Consider the following 21,263-nt stretch of genomic DNA (forward strand, 5'->3'; position numbering starts at 1 on the left):
TTAACATATTAACACACAAAATTTGATAATAGAAAAATGAAGATCGTTTTTAATGCGCTAGGTGTCGCTGTCATTTTCTCGGTCAATTAAAAACTTTTCATAAATACATCTACAAAAAATAGCGATTTTTTTAGTAGTTATACAGATATATTTATAAATTGTAAATGATCGAATAAATATACGTGAAATTTAAGTAACAATAATATTTTCTATTGTATCGCCATCTAGTAGCAGTTTCTTGAATTTTAGTAAAACAGTTACAGGTTACCTTATTGAAAATTATGAGAAAAGTCTAAAGATCATTTCTAATGCAATAGGTGTCGCTGAAATCCATTTTGTTAGTTAATCAATATTTAAATAGTTTTCAACTTTTCACTTAGCTATTCATGCGAGTATTAAAAATGAAAATAATATTTAAATTACTGAAGATACAGAACAAATTTAGGTAACACATTTTACCTATCTGTATTGAAATTGCATATGTTTGATATAAATGCCTTCTCTTATATAGACTTTGAAGCATATCTGTCATTTGAACCATAGAATAATTTGTATATAAAGCGGGACAATATTATTAGTTCCATCGCCATCTCGGGATGTGAATATTATCTATTAAGTTCATATTGTTATTAATGGCGCGTAATTTGAATGTTACTTTTATTTAAAAGTCTTAAAACAAGTAATCGGGGACATAATGGGATTGATTAAAAAATTCTAAAAATCTATTTTTTTTTATTTACGTAAATACAATTTATATAATGAGAAATATATAAAAATATAAACTAACACTAAAGTTCATTAAATTAAAGTGGAAAATATTTCATTTAATCAGATATTCTTTTCTTTGTTGTTCAATGATATTTTCCAAATAAACGCATTTTTCTTGTAGAGATTTATGTTCTTGTTGCAGTTCATTTAAAATTTCGTCTTTCCTTGCAACAGACACTTTAACCCTACAAAAAATCCATTAAATGTGATCATGCATATACCTCAATGCAAATAACTTGCCTAGAATATAATTGTTGTAATTCCTTGTCGCGAGACTTTGTAAGATACGCGATTTTATTTTCAAGTTTATCCATTTCTTCTTTCATTTCCTGTCTCACCGTATCTCTAAAATTTTCTTTTTCTTTCGCGTACTTTTCTGCTATCTGAAAATAATCATTGGGAACAAATATGGCAACTAGTTTCATAATGTTGTACATCGAAAGGACAATCAGTATAATAATAAGCGAACGAATCTATTAGTACTAGCAGTGTTGTCTACCTTACACGATTTTCTGTAAATTTCTTCTGAAGATATCAAACGAATATAAATATATGAATTTTTTTGATTAATTATATTTGTAACGATTTTTTTTATAACAGTTATCATTTAATAAAACATAAAAATATTAATATTGATTAATAAATATTAAATTAAATTAAAAAGCTTGGTTCAGGTCGAGTTGATTAAGTTAGACTAAATGTAATTATACATGTTGAAATATTCATAAAGTTACTATTTTATGACTTTTAGTCATTTATTATGTGTATTATTTCCAATCAAAAATCAGAAAAATGAATGAGTTTCAGCAATTAACAAATTTTCCTATTTTTAAAATTTGACATGGCAACACTGTACGCCGCCTAGAACAAAGACTGCCTGCATTTTCCGCCATATTTGAAATTATAGTGCAACGAAATTGTGAAAGTGGAAAGCGTTTATCAGTTTTCTATTATATTTTCCGCATATTTCTTGGAATAAGTGAAATTTTACAAACATTAGACGCCGATTTTATTCGTGTTAAAATTAGTATTAGTGAATTATGTTAAAAAATATAATTGAAATCGGTATTCAAAGAGAAACATCGCTGAAGGATAAAGTGGGGTTAGGATAACTCAATACATGTAATTTAGATTTAATAGAATTTATATACGGGGTTATTCAGAAGTTAATTCTAATGTTATTAATAAATTAAAATTTTATTAATTATTTTTATATATTGATATTTATCGAGTTAATTATAATTAATTTTTAGTTGATGAGTTTAAATAATTACATCGTAAGGGCGCAAAATTTGAATTATAATCATATTTGTATTAATATTTACCTCTTTTTGATCTTCTAATTGACTCTGTAGTTGTTTAATTTTCGCTTTTAAGCTAAGAATTGTTTCTTCCAATTCTAAAATTTTCCTTTTAGCTTCACAATATTTATTTTTCGATTCTTTTTCCGACGTTTCCAAATCTTTTATTTCGTTTTCGTATTTCTCTCTCAGTCTCCTGGAATAATTAGATTTAATCATTTGGAAAAAGGTGTAAAAAGTGAATTTTAACCTCAATCTATTTTCGGTTGAAGCTTCTAATTGTGTTTTATTGTCATTAGCTTCGTTTTCTAACCTCTCTATAACTGCTTCTATTTCTTGGTCTCTTTCTTTTTTAAAACGTTCGCGAATTTCTGCTTCTTTTTCCGCAGCCACTACAGATTGTTGTTTTATGAAATTGTTTTTCCAATTTTCAAATTCCATCGCGTTCGATTGCTTCAATAATTTAATCTCATTGGCGTGACGTCGAATTACCACCTGGAAAACGTTAAATTTACAATAAAATCGCGTCAGCTATTTAAAAAAAAATTCCAATGTTGCCGTTTTTATTTCGTTCGATAAAACGTAGTATTATTTTCACCTGTAATCTTTCTTCTAGTTCTTCTTGAGATTGCTGGATCGCTTTTTCTTTTTCGACGTTAGCTTTCATTTCTCGTTCTTCGCATTCTTTCAATTTGTTAGCGTGATCGGTGAATAATCTTCTACGCTGTTCTTGATACGCCTTTTCCTCAGCCTCCACCATTTTTTCATATCTATAAAACAAAAAGTCACCGCCAAGCTCATTCGCGAGCACACCAATTGGCACGTACGTCAAATCCCACTCGATAACGTCAACTGTCATACATCACGTACGTTAAATGCCACTCGATAACGTCGACTGTCAAATGTCAAGTACGTCAAATGTTGAATAATAAACTCACCTCTGACGTAGTAACTCCCTTTCGTGAGCTAATGCTTTTTCTCTTTCTTCCATTAGCTGTTGTCTCAAGTTTTCGCATTGTTGTTGCATTTTTCTGGCGGATTTCAATTCTAAATCTTCTATTTCTCTTTTGTGCAGAGCCCGTAAGTCCGCTAGTTCTTGTTGTTGTCTCCTTTCCATTTGAGCTATTTCGGGTTCTATACTTTTCACTGTCAATTCCTACAATCGGTTCACGGAGCATGTGGTTGTATATTTATTTTCGAATTTATCGATTTTTACCTTTATTTTTTGTGTTTTCGTATCAATCCATTTTTCTCTTCTCATTTTCTCGCCGGCGATTTGCATTTCTTTCAATTTTTTCAACTCGACTTGATGACGCTGTTCCATGGCCGAAACGTTGGTGTTGTATCTATCTTCGACGATTTTAAGTTCTCGTATTAGGCCTTCGCATTGTTGATTCAAACCCCTTTTATCGGCTATCAGTTGATCTATGAACTTCTGATGACGTTTTATAGTTTCTTCTAATTCTTCTTTTTGTAATTTCAATTTTTGTTTCACCGTTTGTTCGGTCAGTTTCGATTGGTTGACTAATTTTTCGCGAAGAATCCCCATTTCTTCTTGGAGAAGGGATATCGAGGACGATTTTTCTTTTACTCTTAACGAAAGGTTTATAATTTGTTGGACGAGTTCGTCTGTCGATAGAGCTCTCAAATCTTCGGGTCTATATATGGTTAAAAACAAGTAGTGATGATATGCCGGAAGGTTTTTCTCATTTATTGGTCAATATTACGGGGAATAGTGGGGGTCAAATCATTTGTATACGTTCAAAATCAAAGCAGCCGCTATAAAAATTAGTTTTAATGGTGCAATTCATCGTTGAACGACGTGGTATGTGTGTTTGAGTGTTTTATTAACTCATTTAATCTCAACGACATAAACTGCAGTCCTCTAAAGCGGAGTTTGAACTGCAATGAGCAATTTTTCCATATATGAGGCACGTACTATGAGTTACTGATCCTTTGGATACTTCCAAAGACTACTGCAGTCTTCTAAGGCGAAGTTTGTACTGCAATGAGCAATTTTTCGATAAATGAGGCACGTACTGTGAGTTACTGATCTTTCGGACACTTTGAAAGATTACTGCAGTCGTCTAAAGCGACAATATGTACTGCCATGAGCAATTTTTCGATAAATGAGGCACGTACTATGAGTTACTGATCCTTTGGACACTTCCAAAGACTACTGCAGTCTTCTAAAGCAAATTTTGTACTGCAATGAGCAATTTTTCCATATATGAGACACTTACTATGAGTTACTAATCCTTTAGACACTTCCAAATACTACTGCAGTGTTCTAAAGCGATAATATGTATTGCAATGTGCAATTTTTCGATAAATGAGGCACGTAATATGAGTTACTGATCTTTTGGACACTTTCAAAGATTACTGCAGTCTTCTAAAGCGACAATATGTACTGCCATGAGCAATTTTTCGATAAATGAGGCACGTAATATGAGTTACTGATCTTTTGGACACTTTCAAAGATTACTGCAGTCTTCTAAAGCGACAATATGTACTGCCATGAGCAATTTTTCGATAAATGAGGCACGTAATATGAGTTACTGATCTTTTCGACATTTCCAAAGACTATTGCAGTCTTCTAAAGCGAAGTTTGTACTGCCATGAGCAATTTTTGCATATATAAGAAACGTACTATGAGTTACTGATCCTTTGGACACTTCCAAAGACTACTGCAGTCTTCTAAAGCGAAGTTTGTACTGCAATGAGCAATTTTTACCAAAATGTACTTGCGGTTATTGCATTTCGATACAGGGACACATTGAATAAATTTTTAAGATGATTGTTTCAATAACCGACCGCCATGAAGTCCTGATTTAACCACCGTTTCTTTTTCTGTTTTGGGCCGGTACAGCCCCGGAAAGAACGACATCTATCCTATTAGTCGAGATATAAATGAGGAAAACCTTTCGGGACACACCGTATATCAAATAAAAAATAAATTACTACTGACCTTGGTATGTTATCTAGTTTTATGGAAGATTTAACAATATCCGTCACTAACTGAACGTTTTCTTTGGCGTTCGTTAGAGATTTCATACAATTACGATCAACCTCGTCCAAAAACGAAAGCAATTGACTGTAAAACGAAAACAACTCGACATCAATATCGTTTTTTTCGTGTATACCCAATACCTACTTATAATTCACTCCGTTTTCCCTACTATTATGATGTTGATCAGGCGTTAATGCGTGGTAAAATGATTTCCTCTGATCGTCGTTGTGATTTTGAGACGTTATTTTCATATCGTTTTCATTTTCGAATGATTTATCGGTTTTGTTTTGATTATTATCGAACGGTTTCTTTTCCAAAGTCATATCGACAATTTTTTTCACGTCGGCAATTTTATCTTCTAGAAATTACGGAACGAAAAACATTTACGGTGCCGAAGAGGCTAGCAAATTATTTATACACTAAACAAAGTGAAAACTTGACAAAATATTCGTTTTTGATTTGATATTTTGGAATACTACCCTTTGGTACTAATAATAATAGTCGTAGAAGCCATACGACATATTTCTGGAAAGTATTTTTTATAAATTATGTCATTATGTCAAAAGTCACATAGTGCTAAATCTGGTGATTAGATCAAAGAAAATTGTGGTTTTTATGTCAAATATTTTTTAACAAGTATCCGTTTTGTAAGATGTGTTGTTTATAGTTGTTCTTTTCGAAAGGAATTCATTTTATCACAATCGAAGGAAATAATGACCTTGAAATTGATCATAACGAATCTAAAGTCAATTTTCACGATGAAATACTGATATGCATAAAAACTACATCAGTTCTAAGTAAGTTGAAAATTTTTCTTAGTTAGCTCAGAATTTTAGTGTTAAATTTTCTGTTTTCAAGGTCGTTAATTCTTTAAATCACTCTTCTAAATTGACCCAATCATTATTGAAAAGGAATTTTAAGAACTTTTCTTGAGCTATATTGTCAATTTTTTCAATTTACAACTTGGTTTACTACATATAAATTTGAAGTGGTTAGGAACTAGTTACTGTTATTTTAGTTTTTTCTAAGAATTTATTCTACACACCTCGTATAACATAAATTAGAACTATACGATGAAATATTAAAAAAAAATTATTTTTTGATGATAAATTATGAACATTTTGATTTATAATATATAAATTATTGGATAGTGAAATTTTTTATTGGTATACGAGGTTCGTCTAAAAATATTAATTTCATTCAAGATCGAAAAATGTTATTAAAACAATTTATACGGATTAAAAACCGCGTTTAAATATGGAATTACACGAAATTACATTGAAAATTAGATTTTTTTGCAAAATTTTCTGTTTTAAACGTACATTTGACTAAAAAGCTTTTGGTACTTTACATATTTTTTACAAACCTCGTATATGTCCAACGGAAATTATGTCACACAAAAAATATATACAAGAAAAATACCGATTATTTAAGTTGCACAGATTTATATATACGAGGCGAGTTTGAAAAAAAAAAATAAAAAATTGACTTTCCAATTTCTTTTTCAAATAAAGTCGTTTATTCACGATTCCCCCCTCCCCGATAAAGTTACGTAAAAATTTTTGTTAATGGTTTTTCCCTCGTAAGATAATCGATAAATATTATACCGTGTGCATCCAAAAATATCGATACCAAACTTTACCAACCTAATTTTACGTCTTTCCACTTTCGATATAAAATGACTCATCGATGCCTGTCAAATTTATACACGTTACTTTTGAAGGTTAGGTCTAACCACGCCACCTATAATTTTGAGTCGATATTTACGTGACTTTTCTTCGATTTCTTTACAAGTTTGAATAAATGAGTTTTTTAGAAAGGAACCGATTGAAATATTTATATAAAAATTGAAAACTCACTAGATCGTTTATCTTCTTCTTCCAATTCTTTCAAAATACTAACGATGTCATCGAAACTATCACCAGAAATACATTTCTTGCTCGTATCGTCTAGTATTGAATCCTCATCAACGTTTTTGTTAGCACTTTCTTCAATTTCTTCAATTTTAGACAGCATATCTAAATAACTGACTTTTTTCAATCCGATATCATTTTTTTCTTCGTTAGTAGTTTCACCAATTCCTTCTGCATCTCTTGATATACCTTGAAATCGATTAAAACAATTATGAATTTAACAAAAGATCGCGTTTTCCAGCTCACCTTTTCCTTCTATTTTGTTTTCCTTATTTGTTTTATTTGATCCCATCGTTTTTTTACATTTTATTTTGTTCGTTCTATCGTTAATAATATCTTCAGTTAGTGCGTCGTCCGATTTGGATGTACAAAATTGTTTTTCGTCGAATAATCTTTCGATATCAATATCTGATATATTCGGGAAAATTTCATTGTTGTTCCAGGGAGATACACGTTTTTCTGCGATCTTACAATGATCCGTTAGGTTGCATTGCAATACGGAATGTTCTTTTTTCAATTCTTCTAAATATTTGTCAGTTTCGGATTCTTTAACTTTCACGTCTTCCTGGAAAAAATAGTACGGGACCGTAAAGTCAAAGATCTTCATCAAGATTTGGACGTTGGGCATTTTATATCTGTCATCCGTAATTTTTTTTCTCAAAATTTAACAAAAATAACAAAATCAATTTGATATTACGAGGAAATGTTCCTAAAACGTTGTTGATGTTTTTAAATTTTGAAAATTCAAAATGGTGGCTACGTGAACTGATTTTATACAGGGTGATTGATTAAGTTGAGGGATTATAACCATCGTTAGACTTCACATTCTAAAATTATTTACAATTACGTTCCATAAACTTTTATTTTAATAAAACATGCTGTATTTATTGCATCTACGGGGTATTTACAAAGTTGTATCCAATTTTTCATAAAAATCGTAATAATTACAACACCCTGTATAATTTAAGAGAAATTAAAAAGATCTGTTGATAGCAAAATATTGGAATACTCATAAAAATCCTGGAAAATTATTTATTTCCTCAATATTCATTAAATCTATTACAGGGTGAATCGAAATACTAATACATTATTTTCTCGGTGTTTTCCAAATGAATCACCCTGTATTTTATTGCATATTTGGAATCAGCTTGATTTACCTATCACAATAATATGGAGTTGTGATGTATTATACGGGGTATTTAGAAAGTTATAACCAATTTTCCATAATAATCGTAATAATTACAACACCCTGTACAATTTAAAAGAAATTAAAAAGATCTCTCGATGCCAAAGCATTGGAATAGTCGTAAAAATCCAGGAAAATTATTTATTTCCTCAGTATTCATTAAATCTATTACAGGGTGAATCGAAATACTAATACATTATTTTCTCGGTGTATTCCAAATGAATCACCCTGTATTTTATTGCATATTTGGAATCAGCTTCATTTCCCTATCACAATAATATAGGGTTGTGATGTGTTATACTGATTATTTAGAAAGTTATAACCAATTTTCCATAAAAATCGTAATAATTACATCACCCTGTATAATTTAAAAGAAATTAAAAAGATCTGTTGATACCAAAATATTGGAATAGTCTCAAAAATCCTGGAAAATTATTTATTTCCTCAGTATTCATTAAATCTATTACAGGGTGAATCGAAATACTAATACATTATTTTCTCGGTGTTTTCCAAATGAATCACCCTGTATTTTATTGCATATTTGGAATCAGCTTGATTTACCTATCACAATAATATGAAGTTGTGATGTGTTATATGGGGTATTTAGAAAGTTATAACCAATTTTCCATAATAATCGTAATAATTACAACACCCTGTACAATTAAAAGAAATTAAAAAGATCTGTCGATGCCAAAGCATTGGAATAGTCGTAAAAATCCAGGAAAATTATTTATTTCCTCAGTATTCATTAAATCTATTACAGGGTGAATCGAAATACTAATACATTATTTTCTCGGTGTATTCCAAATGAATCACCCTGTATTTTATTGCATATTTGGAATCAGCTTCATTTCCCTATCACAATAATATAGGGTTGTGATGTGTTATACTGATTATTTAGAAAGTTATAACCAATTTTCCATAAAAATCGTAATAATTACATCACCCTGTATAATTTAAAAGAAATTAAAAAGATCTGTTGATACCAAAATATTGGAATAGTCTCAAAAATCCTGGAAAATTATTTATTTCCTCAGTATTCATTAAATCTATTACAGGGTGAATCGAAATACTAATACATTATTTTCTCGGTGTTTTCCAAATGAATCACCCTGTATTTTATTGCATATTTGGAATCAGCTTGATTTACCTATCACAATAATATGAAGTTGTGATGTGTTATATGGGGTATTTAGAAAGTTATAACCAATTTTCCATAATAATCGTAATAATTACAACACCCTGTACAATTAAAAGAAATTAAAAAGATCTGTCGATGCCAAAGCATTGGAATAGTCGTAAAAATCCAGGAAAATTATTTATTTCCTCAGTATTCATTAAATCTAATACAGGGTGAATCGAAACACTAATACATTATTTTCTCGGTGTTTTCCAAATGAATCACCCTGTATTTTATTGCATATTTGGAATCAGTTTGATTTCCCTATCACAATATAGGGTTGTGATGTGTTCTACGGGGTATTTAGAAAGTTATAACCAATTTTCCAAAAAAATCGTAATAATTACAACACCCTGTACAATTTAAAAGAAATTAATAATATCTGTTGATACCAAAATATTGGAATAGTCGTAAAAATCCAGGAAAATTATTTATTTCATCAGTATTCATTAAATCTATTACAGGGTGAATCGAAATACTAATACATTATTTTCTCGGTGTATTCCAAATGAATCACCCTGTATTTTATTGCATATTTGGAATCAGCTTCATTTCCCTATCACAATAATATAGGGTTGTGATGTGTTATACTGATTATTTAGAAAGTTATAACCAATTTTCCATAAAAATCGTAATAATTACATCACCCTGTATAATTTAAAAGAAATTAAAAAGATCTGTTGATACCAAAATATTGGAATAGTCTCAAAAATCCTGGAAAATTATTTATTTCCTCAGTATTCATTAAATCTATTACAGGGTGAATCGAAATACTAATACATTATTTTCTCGGTGTTTTCCAAATGAATCACCCTGTATTTTATTGCATATTTGGAATCAGCTTGATTTACCTATCACAATAATATGAAGTTGTGATGTGTTATACGGGGTATTTAGAAAGTTATAACCAATTTTCCATAATAATCGTAATAATTACAACACCCTGTACAATTAAAAGAAATTAAAAAGATCTGTCGATGTCAAAGCATTGGAATAGTCGTAAAAATCCAGGAAAATTATTTATTTCCTCAGTATTCATTAAATCTAATACAGGGTGAATCGAAACACTAATACATTATTTTCTCGGTGTTTTCCAAATGAATCACCTTGTATTTTATTGCATATTTGGAATCAGTTTGATTTCCCTATCACAATATAGGGTTGTGATGTGTTCTACGGGGTATTTAGAAAGTTATAACCAATTTTCCAAAAAAATCGTAATAATTACAACACCCTGTACAATTTAAAAGAAATTAATAATATCTGTTGATACCAAAATATTGGAATAGTCTCAAAAATCCTGGAAAATTATTTATTTCCTCAGTATTCATTAAATCTAATACAGGGTGAATCGAAACACTAATACATTATTTTCTCGGTGTTTTCCAAATGAATCACCTTGTATTTTATTGCATATTTGGAATCAGTTTGATTTCCCTATCACAATATAGGGTTGTGATGTGTTCTACGGGGTATTTAGAAAGTTATAACCAATTTTCCAAAAAAATCGTAATAATTACAACACCCTGTACAATTTAAAAGAAATTAATAATATCTGTTGATACCAAAATATTGGAATAGTCTCAAAAATCCTGGAAAATTATTTATTTCCTCAGTATTCATTAAATCTAATACAGGGTGAATCGAAACACTAATACATTATTTTCTCGGTTTTTTCCAAATTAATCACCCTGTATTTTATTGCATATTTGGAATCAGCTTGATTTACCTATCACAATAATATGAAGTTGTGATGTGTTATACGGGGTATTTAGAAAGTTATAACCAATTTTCCATAATAATCGTAATAATTACAACACCCTGTACAATTTAAAAGAAATTAATAATATCTGTTGATACCAAAATATTGGAATAGTCTCAAAAATCCTGGAAAATTATTTATTTCCTCAGTATTCATTAAATCTAATACAGGGTGAATCGAAACACTAATACATTATTTTCTCGGTGTTTTCCAAATGAATCACCTTGTATTTTATTGCATATTTGGAATCAGTTTGATTTCCCTATCACAATATAGGGTTGTGATGTGTTCTACGGGGTATTTAGAAAGTTATAACCAATTTTCCAAAAAAATCGTAATAATTACAACACCCTGTACAATTTAAAAGAAATTAATAATATCTGTTGATACCAAAATATTGGAATAGTCTCAAAAATCCTGGAAAATTATTTATTTCCTCAGTATTCATTAAATCTAATACAGGGTGAATCGAAACACTAATACATTATTTTCTCGGTTTTTTCCAAATTAATCACCCTGTATTTTATTGCATATTTGGAATCAGCTTGATTTACCTATCACAATAATATGAAGTTGTGATGTGTTATACGGGGTATTTAGAAAGTTATAACCAATTTTCCATAATAATCGTAATAATTACAACACCCTGTACAATTTAAAAGAAATTAATAATATCTGTTGATACCAAAATATTGGAATAGTCTCAAAAATCCTGGAAAATTATTTATTTCCTCAGTATTCATTAAATCTAATACAGGGTGAATCGAAACACTAATACATTATTTTCTCGGTGTTTTCCAAATGAATCACCTTGTATTTTATTGCATATTTGGAATCAGTTTGATTTCCCTATCACAATATAGGGTTGTGATGTGTTCTACGGGGTATTTAGAAAGTTATAACCAATTTTCCAAAAAAATCGTAATAATTACAACACCCTGTACAATTTAAAAGAAATTAATAATATCTGTTGATACCAAAATATTGGAATAGTCTCAAAAATCCTGGAAAATTATTTATTTCCTCAGTATTCATTAAATCTAATACAGGGTGAATCGAAACACTAATACATTATTTTCTCGGTTTTTTCCAAATTAATCACCCTGTATTTTATTGCATATTTGGAATCAGCTTAATTTCCCTATCACATACAGTGCGGTCGTAAAGTATGGAATAAATTCAATAATTTCTAATCCAAGAGATATTTTCAAAAACCCTCGGACACGTCAATTTTATTTTTCGTCGAGGATTTTTTTAAAGAAAAAATTAATATACAGGGTATCCTCAAAAAAGCTGGGCAGGTAGCAACTTTGTTTTTTTAAATAGACACCCCCAATTTTTTTTACATTTTCGGATTCCTTGTAAAATTCTAAGCATTTTTCATGTAACACTCCCTATACCTAACTTTAACCGTTTTGAAATTAGAGCGTGTTAAAAAAAAAATTCGCCTCGATATTACATTTAAGTCAAAGTAGGCCATGAGCAGCTGCAAACAAAAGAAAAATTTATACGAAATTAATAGAATCCACAGGTTTTCAGGTAACATTTTTTAAAAATTACGATTTTTACACGACATTTTAACTCTAATACCTAGTTTACATAATTTGATTTTAACAAATGTTGAAAATGTCTTCCATTTGTTAACTGGCAATAACCTAACCGATTAATAAATTCATTCTGGACACTATTAATGACTTGTGGTGTGATACGTCGCATTTCTTGAGTAATACGATTTTTTAATTCTTCCATATCTGCAGGTTTTGTTTATAAAACTTTTCCTTTTATGTAACCCCACAGAAAAAAGTTTAAAGGGGTTAAGTCCGGGGACCTTGGAGCCCATTCGATCGCCCCCCTTCTTCCAATCCACCTATTCGGCAAAATTTGATCTAAATATGCGCGAACTTGTGCATGGTAATGTGGCGGGGCGCCATCCTGTTGGAACCAAATGTTTACATTAGGTAAATCCTCTCCCGGATATAACGTTGCTAGGGCTGGTAGAACATCGTTATGTAAAAGCTGCAAATTCCTTTCACCAGTTAAACTTTCTTCAATGAAAAAGGACCCTACAATACTGTTTCCTACAATACCCGCCCATACGTTAATTTTTTCCCTATACTGAGTATGGCCTTCGCGCATCCAATGCGTATTTACGTCCTACCAATAACGGTAGTTTTGCGTGTTTACTTCTCCATTTAAATTAAACGTAGCCTCGTCCGAAAACACAATATTTTTCACAAAGTTTTCATTCTCAAGGCGCATAGCTTGTAAACGTTCGCAGAACTCGAGACGTCTGTCATAATCGTCTTGATAAAGTTCTTGAAGGACTTGCATTTCGTAAGGGTGGTATTTGCTTTTATGTAATGTTTTGATCACTGTTGTTTTACTAACATTTAATTCTGAGGCCAGTCTCTAGTTGTAACATGAGGCCGTTCTTGGACACTTAATAAAATATCCAATTGTGTTTCTTCTGAGACAGATGGTCTACAAGACTTTGGAGCATCTCTTACATGACCAATTTCTCGAAATTTTTTTTCAATCTTACTTACTGTTGATTGCGAAATTGGAGTCCGTTCGGGATATTTTTGGTTAAATAACTCGCATACTTCCTGTTGCGTTCTGGTTCTATTTCCATAACCAATCATGATTAAAACTTTTATCCTTTGCGTCTCAGTAAGCCGCATCTTGATAATAAAATTAATTATAAAAATGTTTTTTCAAAAAGAAAAAACTATTGCGACCATGCAAAAAGATACTTTGATAGATATTTAGAAATCGAAAAACACTTTAGGTAATATCGAATTAAAAGCAAAATGAAATAAAGTGCTGTTTTGTGTCAAAAAGTCATAGCCTACTTATAATTTAATAGTAAATTGTTCATTCCTCTAATTTCAAAACGGTTAAAGTTAGGTACAGGGAGTGTTACATGAAAAATGCTTAGAATTTTACAAGGAATCCGAAAATGTAAAAAAATTGGGGATGTCTATTTAAAAAAACAAAGTTGCTACCTGCCCTGCTTTTTTGAGAACACCCTGTATATTAATTTTTTCTTCAAAAAAATCCTTGTCGAAAAATAAAATTGACGTGTCCGTGGGTTTTTGAAAATATCTCTTGGATTAGAAATTATTGAATTTATTCCATACTTTACGACCGCACTTTATATATATATATATATATATATATATATATATATATATATATATATATATATATATATATATATATATATATATATAAATAATTTTTTTTTTTTAGAGGATGATTAGGAATCTGCTACCAGACATTCAAGCTTGGCACATGGCGGTCTTATTTGCTCGAATAGTGCCGGGTGGGTGCTGCCTCCAGCATTCACCGACCGACTAAACCCTTCCCTCTTTCCTGCCTGCTGGCATCGCGATGGAACCACCTAAAGGTATTACTTCGTCGTGATGCCCTGCCTCTTATCCTTTTTTTATTGTCTAATAGTTTCTAATTGCTCTTGTTCTTTCGTCTCTTTCCTTTTGTGTTATAATGTTCGGCGCCATAGTAGATATCATGTTCCACATTGTAGGAGACTGTAGCATGGTTTGGACTATGTTTTCTGGGGTTATGATGGTATTTGCTTCTGTTTCAGCTCGTCTTCTTTCATTTTGCCACCTAGGGCACGCAGAAAAGGTATGATAAACATCGTCCTGTTCATTGCCACAATACTGGCAAAGTGGCGAGTCTTTGTCCACATTATGTCCTCTCTTGTGCCAAGGTTTAAGTTCCGGTATGAGTCTTTTGGTCCAAGCGCCCAAGTGGTGTGTTGCTTCCCATTTTCTTTGCCATTTAGTTAGCGTGTTTTCTTTTTCTGTTGTTTTAACTGCTTGCTCTTTTCCATGTGTGGCGGTTCTCTCGTTCACCAATAGGTCTATGGGTATTATACCCGCCAATACTAATATTACCTCGGTCGATACAGTAAGGAACGCACTGCATATGCGGATAGCTAGTTTTCTCTGAATCTTGAGGAACATAGATCTATACTTCAGATTTTTCAGATATTCTTGCCATACTGGTGCAGCGTATAGCATAATCGAGTGGGCTACCGCCGACAGCAGTTTGCGCTTACTTGACGATGGTCCCTCTCTTTTCGGCATCAGACGGCTAAGAGCCATTATCGTCGCTTCAGCCTTACGGCTTGTGTTTACAATATGAGCCTTCATTTTAGCGCCCTGATCGAAAAATACCCCTAGGTATTTAGTTTGTGGTTGAGTGAAGACCGGTGTGTCTATTATATCGATAGTCACCTGTTTAACAATCTTTCAATCCACCAGCAGCGTTGCCTCTGTTTTTTCTGACGCCAATTCTAGTCCTCTGTATTTCATCCATTCCACAACCCTTTGCACTGCTAAGTTGGTCACAGCTACGATTTCGTTCTCCGTCTTCCCACTCGCTACCACCGCCAAGTCGTCAGCGAATCCAACAAGCACGACTCCTGGCGGCATATCCAGGCGTAGTACATCGTCGTAGTAGACGTTCCACAAAGTGGGTCCAAGTACAGAGCCTTGCGGTACACCACTTGTCACTTCCATGTTAGTTCTGTCGCCAATTAAGATCCTTCGGTTGGTAAAGTAGCTTTTTACCATTCGTAGCAAATATGGCGCTATCTTTCTTTTTTCAAGTTCTCTTACGATGCCTTGCCAGGGTGCCGAGTTGAAGGCATTTTTGACATCCAGGGTCACTAGCAAGCATAGTTTTCTATTTTAATGTGCGAGTCTTTTTGCTTTATTTACCTCTTCCATTACTCTCAGCATAGCGTCTATGGTCGATTTCTTTTTCACAAATCCAAACTGTGTATCAGCAAGGCCTCCTGTTCTGCAAATTTCTTCAACTATTCTTTCTTTTATAAGGTGCTCTAGTAGTTTTCCCATGCAATTTATTAGGCACAGCGGTCTGTATGTCAGTTTTGATTGTCCTTCTTTACGTGGTTTTTCTATGAGCAGCAATTTGGCGGTTTTCCAGATATCTGGGAATTCGCCCTTCAGGATTTGCTGGTTCATTACATTCAGACAGATTGGTGAAAGTCTTTGTGCGACACATCTATTTATCTCCGGTGGTATATGGTCGGGTCCTGCAGCCTTTTTTAATTTGATCCTGTTTGAAGCTCGATCCAGCTCTTCTGCCGAGAATAGTGGAATAGTGTCTCGTACCTCAGTGGTACTCCACTTAGTTTTCTGGTGTTGTGGGAACAGCTTCTTAGCTTCGTCAAGCATGAGTTCTTCTGACAACGCAGGAGGTGATCTCAAGCTCAGTTTATTCATCACTATCTTGTATCCCAGTCCCTATGGGTCTTCTTCAACTTCTTCAATGACCCTTTTCCATTTAACCTGTTTTGCTCTTAGGATGGCGTTCTTTAGCCGCGCTCTTTCTTCTTTGTAGGCTTGCCGGGATGTATCTTTTTGTTCTTGCGATATATTAGGTTTTTTATGGAGCCTTGTCATATTTCTCTTCCGTGTAAGGCATTTTTTCCGAGTCTCGGCGATTTCCGCTGACCACCAGTAAGCTGGTTTTTTCCTGTCACTTGGAATACCCTTTCGTTGGAATGTATTATCACATGCATGGCTGATGTTCTCAATTAATCTCTCTGGCTTTAAGCTTTGTTCTCTTGATGGTAATTTGCTTCGCAGTTCATTTATGAAGTAATCCATTTGTGTCGTATCCACCCTCCATCCGCGGCTCTTCATCTTCGTTCTTACGCTATCTTTCTTAATAGCTATATCAAAATAAATGTAATTGTGGTCTGTAAGATTTTCCTCTTCAAACACTCTCCAGTTCGTTACTAAAGGCGCTATATTGGTTGCCGCGAATGTTATATCGATAATGGATGAGCTTTGGCCTCTACGGAAGGTAGGTTCACATCCGGTGTTCAGTGAAATTAAGTTTAGTTCTGAGGCCCATTCAGAAAGAATATCTCCTCTAGAATAATTTGTTGTTGAGTTCCACATCATTGATTTCGCTTTGAAGTCCCCGCAAATCAGGCACTTATTTTTCCGTGTAGCCATACTATTTTTCAGTTCATTCAGTAAATGTTGGAACTCTTCGAGCCTTATATTTGGCGACATATAACAGCTATATATAGTGATTTTGATGCAGTCAATCCAGACAAATCCATTTCCCTGTCCCCAACCTTGTATCGATATGTGCTTGCTTGCTGGTAAGCAAATTGCTGCATCTATATTGATATCTGTGTACCAGCCGCTTTTTTTAGCTAAATTCTTGTTTGGTTCGCTTATGATTGCAATGTCTATATTTCATTTGTAGCTGTTGTTTGTCGCAGTAAGTCATGTGCTGGAATACGCCTACCTAGGTTAATTTGAACTAGTTTGAACATTTTGTTGGCGGTTTGTTCGCAGCCTTTTTATCTCTCCTCTATATAAAGGGCACTTTAGGGAAAGTGGCCTATGACCGGGGATGTTGCATAGTACGCAGTGAGCTTCTTTCGTGCATTTTTTTTCTGGTGGTTATCTCCCCCACATTGTATGCACAGTCGTGTTCTATCAGGGCCCTTGCAGAATTTGGCTATATGACCAATTTCCCAGCATCGATGACACGAGTCCACTCTCACCCTTTCTCTCACACTGCAGTTGACCAAACCAATTCTTATTTTGCCCATTTTGAGTAAGCTATCGGCAGTTTCTTTTGGTATAAAGACGGTAGCTGCTTGTGTCCCGCCATAGTCAGGCCTCAAAGAGCTAACTCTTATGTCTCCTGTTGGTTTTCTTCCCTTGTCGATGTCTCTGATAGCAGCTTCCACTTCTTGTTTACTAGTGACAGCATCAATGTTCTTAATATGGAGGACAACCTCCGCTTTTTGGACTCCTCTTAGCGCTTTAACTCCATTCCTTCCCCTAAGAGCTTCAACTAGTCGTTCTGCGCCCACAGCTGTTTCCTCCATTTTGAGGAGTAGGTTCCCGGACTTCGTCATGCGGACACCCCCAACACTGTCACTTAATCCTTTCTCTTGCACTTCTTTTTTAACCTCCTTCAGTAAATCAGCATAGGTTCGGTCGCCTACGTCAATGATTACTGCCTCTCCTTGTTTCCTGGACTGAGCTCTCGTTTGTCCCTTATTGTTTGATTGCATGCAGATGACAGCTTCCACGTTATTTTCTCTACATGCACACTCTAGTACCTTAAGGGCCTGATCTTCGTCCCATTCTTTTGAGGGAACCACGGTGATGTGCTTGACTCCTTTGTGCCTCATCGCCTCTGTAAGTCTTTTACATGCCATATACAGCTGGAACAAGTCTTGTTCTTTGTCTTGTTCATTTGGCAAGCCGACAAAGAATGTGAAGTTTACTACTTCAGTCTCCCCTTCATCTTCCATCCAAATCTTGCTGTTACTTGCCACACTTATAACTTTTCCAGGCTGTATTTTGTTTGCTTCGACAAGCTTCCAAATGTGTGGTATTCTGACGGCGACTTCCTGCACAATTTTGTTTTCTACAGCTTTTTCTGTATCCATGAATATGGCTAGGTCTCTTCCATCTAACACTCTCCGCATATTTTCGGTTATTTTTTTTGTTTTTTGGAAACACTCATTTCTCCACTTCATTCCAATCAAATTCTTCAGGGATTCTTCGTTTAGGCCTTTGGTTAAATGTGTGTCTATTTCGTGTGGCGTTAGCTTTTCTGGGCCGTCAGTTTGGGTTGACGAACATGTTACTGGTCTTTCGTTTGTTTGAGTGCCCACCTCACGGGTATTTATCTTCACGGTCTTCTCATCTTGCGGCTTGGGTTTATCCGGGCTGTCTACAGCTCTTCTTAGAGTGTCCTGGGCTTCTCTTGTCGTGATTTGCTCTGTTAATCTTAGCAGTTTCGTAGATATTTCTCTAATTTCCTTTTTGGTATTTGTGCTCTCACGAGCAGTCTTCACTAAGGCTTTCGTTTCAAGCACTAGGGAATCGATAATCCTCAGGATTTTGGTTCCCGGGTCTATTTTTTCCTACTTTGTGACATAGCAATATTTGCTATGTCATGCTAATATTTTCTAGTCGGTGTCATCATCAGTTGACAAATTGGGAACGGATCCTCTTCTCCCTGGGGGAGATCTTGCTAAAGAGCTTCTCCTTGCAAAGGGGTCTATTTCCATTCCAGTCACCGTATCCAGCACCCCGGCCTGGTCTCCTACCGCGGGCGCATAGTGGTCGCTTGCTGACGGTCTAGGGGGGCCCACTCTCTCACCACCACTCTCGACCGGTACTGAGGTATCCCTCCTCTGCACCGTACTTTCCTCATTATTTCGTTCCATAATTCATTTATTTTCAATGTTTTTGGAATTTGTTCGGGTTCCTTTCCTAGATCAGCTGTCTTCCCCACGACTAATGAGCCCGATCTACCCATTGATGGCCGCCCGCTTCGGGTCAGACGTCATCCTGCCAGTTTTTTGGTCCGCGCCGACTATTTAATTTCGCCGGTACCTCCCATATCTGGGAGGAGTGCCCCTATCCGCCACCTGGGGACGTGCTGGATGGGAGTACTGGCATCTCCACACCATATATATATATATATATATATATATATATATATATATATATATATATATATATATATATAGAGTTTTGATGTGTTCTACGGGGTATTTAGAAAGTTATAACCAATTATCCATAAAAATCATAATAATTACAACACCCTGTACAATTTAAAAGAAATTAAAAAGATCTGTCGATGCCAAAACATTGGAATAGACGTAAAAATCCTGGAAAATTATTTATTTCCTCAGTATTCATTAAATCTAATACAGGGTGAATCAAAATAATAATACATTTTCTCGGTATTTTCCAAATGAATCACCCTGTATTTTATTGCATATTTGGAATCAGCTTGATTTCCCTATCACAATAATATGGAGTTGTGATGTGTTCTACGGGGTATTTAGAAAGTTATAACCAATTTTCTGTAAAAATCGGTATAATTACAACACCCTGTGAAATTTAAAAGAAATTAAAAAGATCTGTCGATGCCAAAGCATTGGAATAGTCGTAAAAATCCAGGAAGATTATTTATTTCCTCAGTATTCATTAAATCTAATATAGGGTGAATCGAAATACTTATACATCCTTTTCTCTGTTTTTTTTTCAAACGAATCACCCTGTATTTTATGTGACTATCGAAAAGTACTGCCAACATCTTTTTTATCAATCATTCCCTATACCCAAAATAATTAATTCTTGAGATATTTTCATTTTTATTTGCAATTATTATGCATCAAATAATTAACTATTAATTGTAAGTCAGTTGCGATTTATTGATCAAAAACTAACATTTTATTCGGAGTTTAATACGTGAAAATAATGTCGTGACCAAAAATTTACTAAAACCATCCCTTGTTTTTGAATTATAGGCGTATAAAGTTGTACATTCAAACATTTTCTAGTTCCCGAACACCCTGTATAAATTTTACTAATTTGAAAACGCGATTCGCTGTAATCGACGTATAATTTGTTAAACTAGTTTACCATTAAGACATTAAATATTCACCTCAGCCGTTACTGTAATTATAGGAATATCATGAAGATATTTGTCTTCGTTATTTCCATCTCTTCGAATTTTTTCTAATTTTTTATTAAGAGTTAACCTCTCGAAATAATCATCGTCGACTTTCATATCGTTGTCCGGATTATTTTTAACATTCTTGTTAAAATCCGCGTCGTATTTCAAACTTAGATAAGCCGATATTGCATCCAATCCCCTTTCGCTGTAGATCCCTGAATCTGTGGAGCTTTTATGGGCGCTATCGGGTCTTTTTGGAAGCGGAGGTTTACCGGTTATTCCCGGTATCATGGCGAAATTCGTACAGTTAGTTCCTACTGAAATCAAACTATTTATAGAAAGATATAATATGACTAAAATCGTTTAAAAATCGATGAAGAAATAGAAAAACGGAAGACTTATTTATATAATAAGTAAATTAGAGAAACCGATAAAAAGTTACGTAAATTTTATTTTGAAATTGTTATGTCCAATCGAATGATTTCAAACGTGACTTAATAAATCAAAATTAACGAAAATACAGACGAAAATATTGAGGATATTTTACCTTCTTTATTATCATCATTCAACGTTTTAATATCTTCCGAAGACAAAGAATTTTTACTTCTGGAACTATATCTGGTTAGATCATTA

General features: G+C 33.5%; 1 protein-coding gene across 1 annotated transcript; it reads right to left on the bottom strand.

Moving 5' to 3' along the window:
- Positions 1-977: 977 nt before the first annotated feature.
- LOC130447095 (centrosomal protein of 131 kDa-like) lies at positions 978-21,218 on the bottom strand. Its single transcript, XM_056783752.1, has 12 exons — positions 21,178-21,218; positions 20,619-20,947; positions 7,239-7,557; positions 6,939-7,181; positions 5,224-5,437; positions 5,038-5,163; positions 3,286-3,727; positions 3,008-3,225; positions 2,668-2,839; positions 2,320-2,564; positions 2,094-2,265; positions 978-1,151 (listed from the first exon to the last, which is right to left on the bottom strand). The coding sequence occupies exons 2-12, from the start codon at positions 20,919-20,921 to the stop codon at positions 978-980; spliced, it is 2,628 nt and encodes an 875-aa protein (XP_056639730.1). The 5' UTR covers positions 20,922-20,947; positions 21,178-21,218.
- Positions 21,219-21,263: the final 45 nt, after the last annotated feature.

The sequence above is a fragment of the Diorhabda sublineata genome, chromosome 7 (genome assembly GCF_026230105.1).
Source record: "Diorhabda sublineata isolate icDioSubl1.1 chromosome 7, icDioSubl1.1, whole genome shotgun sequence".
Lineage (NCBI taxonomy): Eukaryota > Metazoa > Arthropoda > Insecta > Coleoptera > Chrysomelidae > Diorhabda > Diorhabda sublineata.

Coding starts and splice junctions, on each gene's coding strand:
- LOC130447095 (XM_056783752.1), bottom strand. CDS start 20,921: ATGATACCGGGAATAACCGGTAAACCTCCGCTTCCAAAAAGACCCGAT. Junction 3,226..3,285: donor CGAAAACACAAAAAATAAAG/GTAAAAATCGAT, acceptor AACCGATTGTAG/GAATTGACAGTGAAAAGTAT. Junction 1,152..2,093: donor AATTAGAAGATCAAAAAGAG/GTAAATATTAAT, acceptor GATTATTTTCAG/ATAGCAGAAAAGTACGCGAA.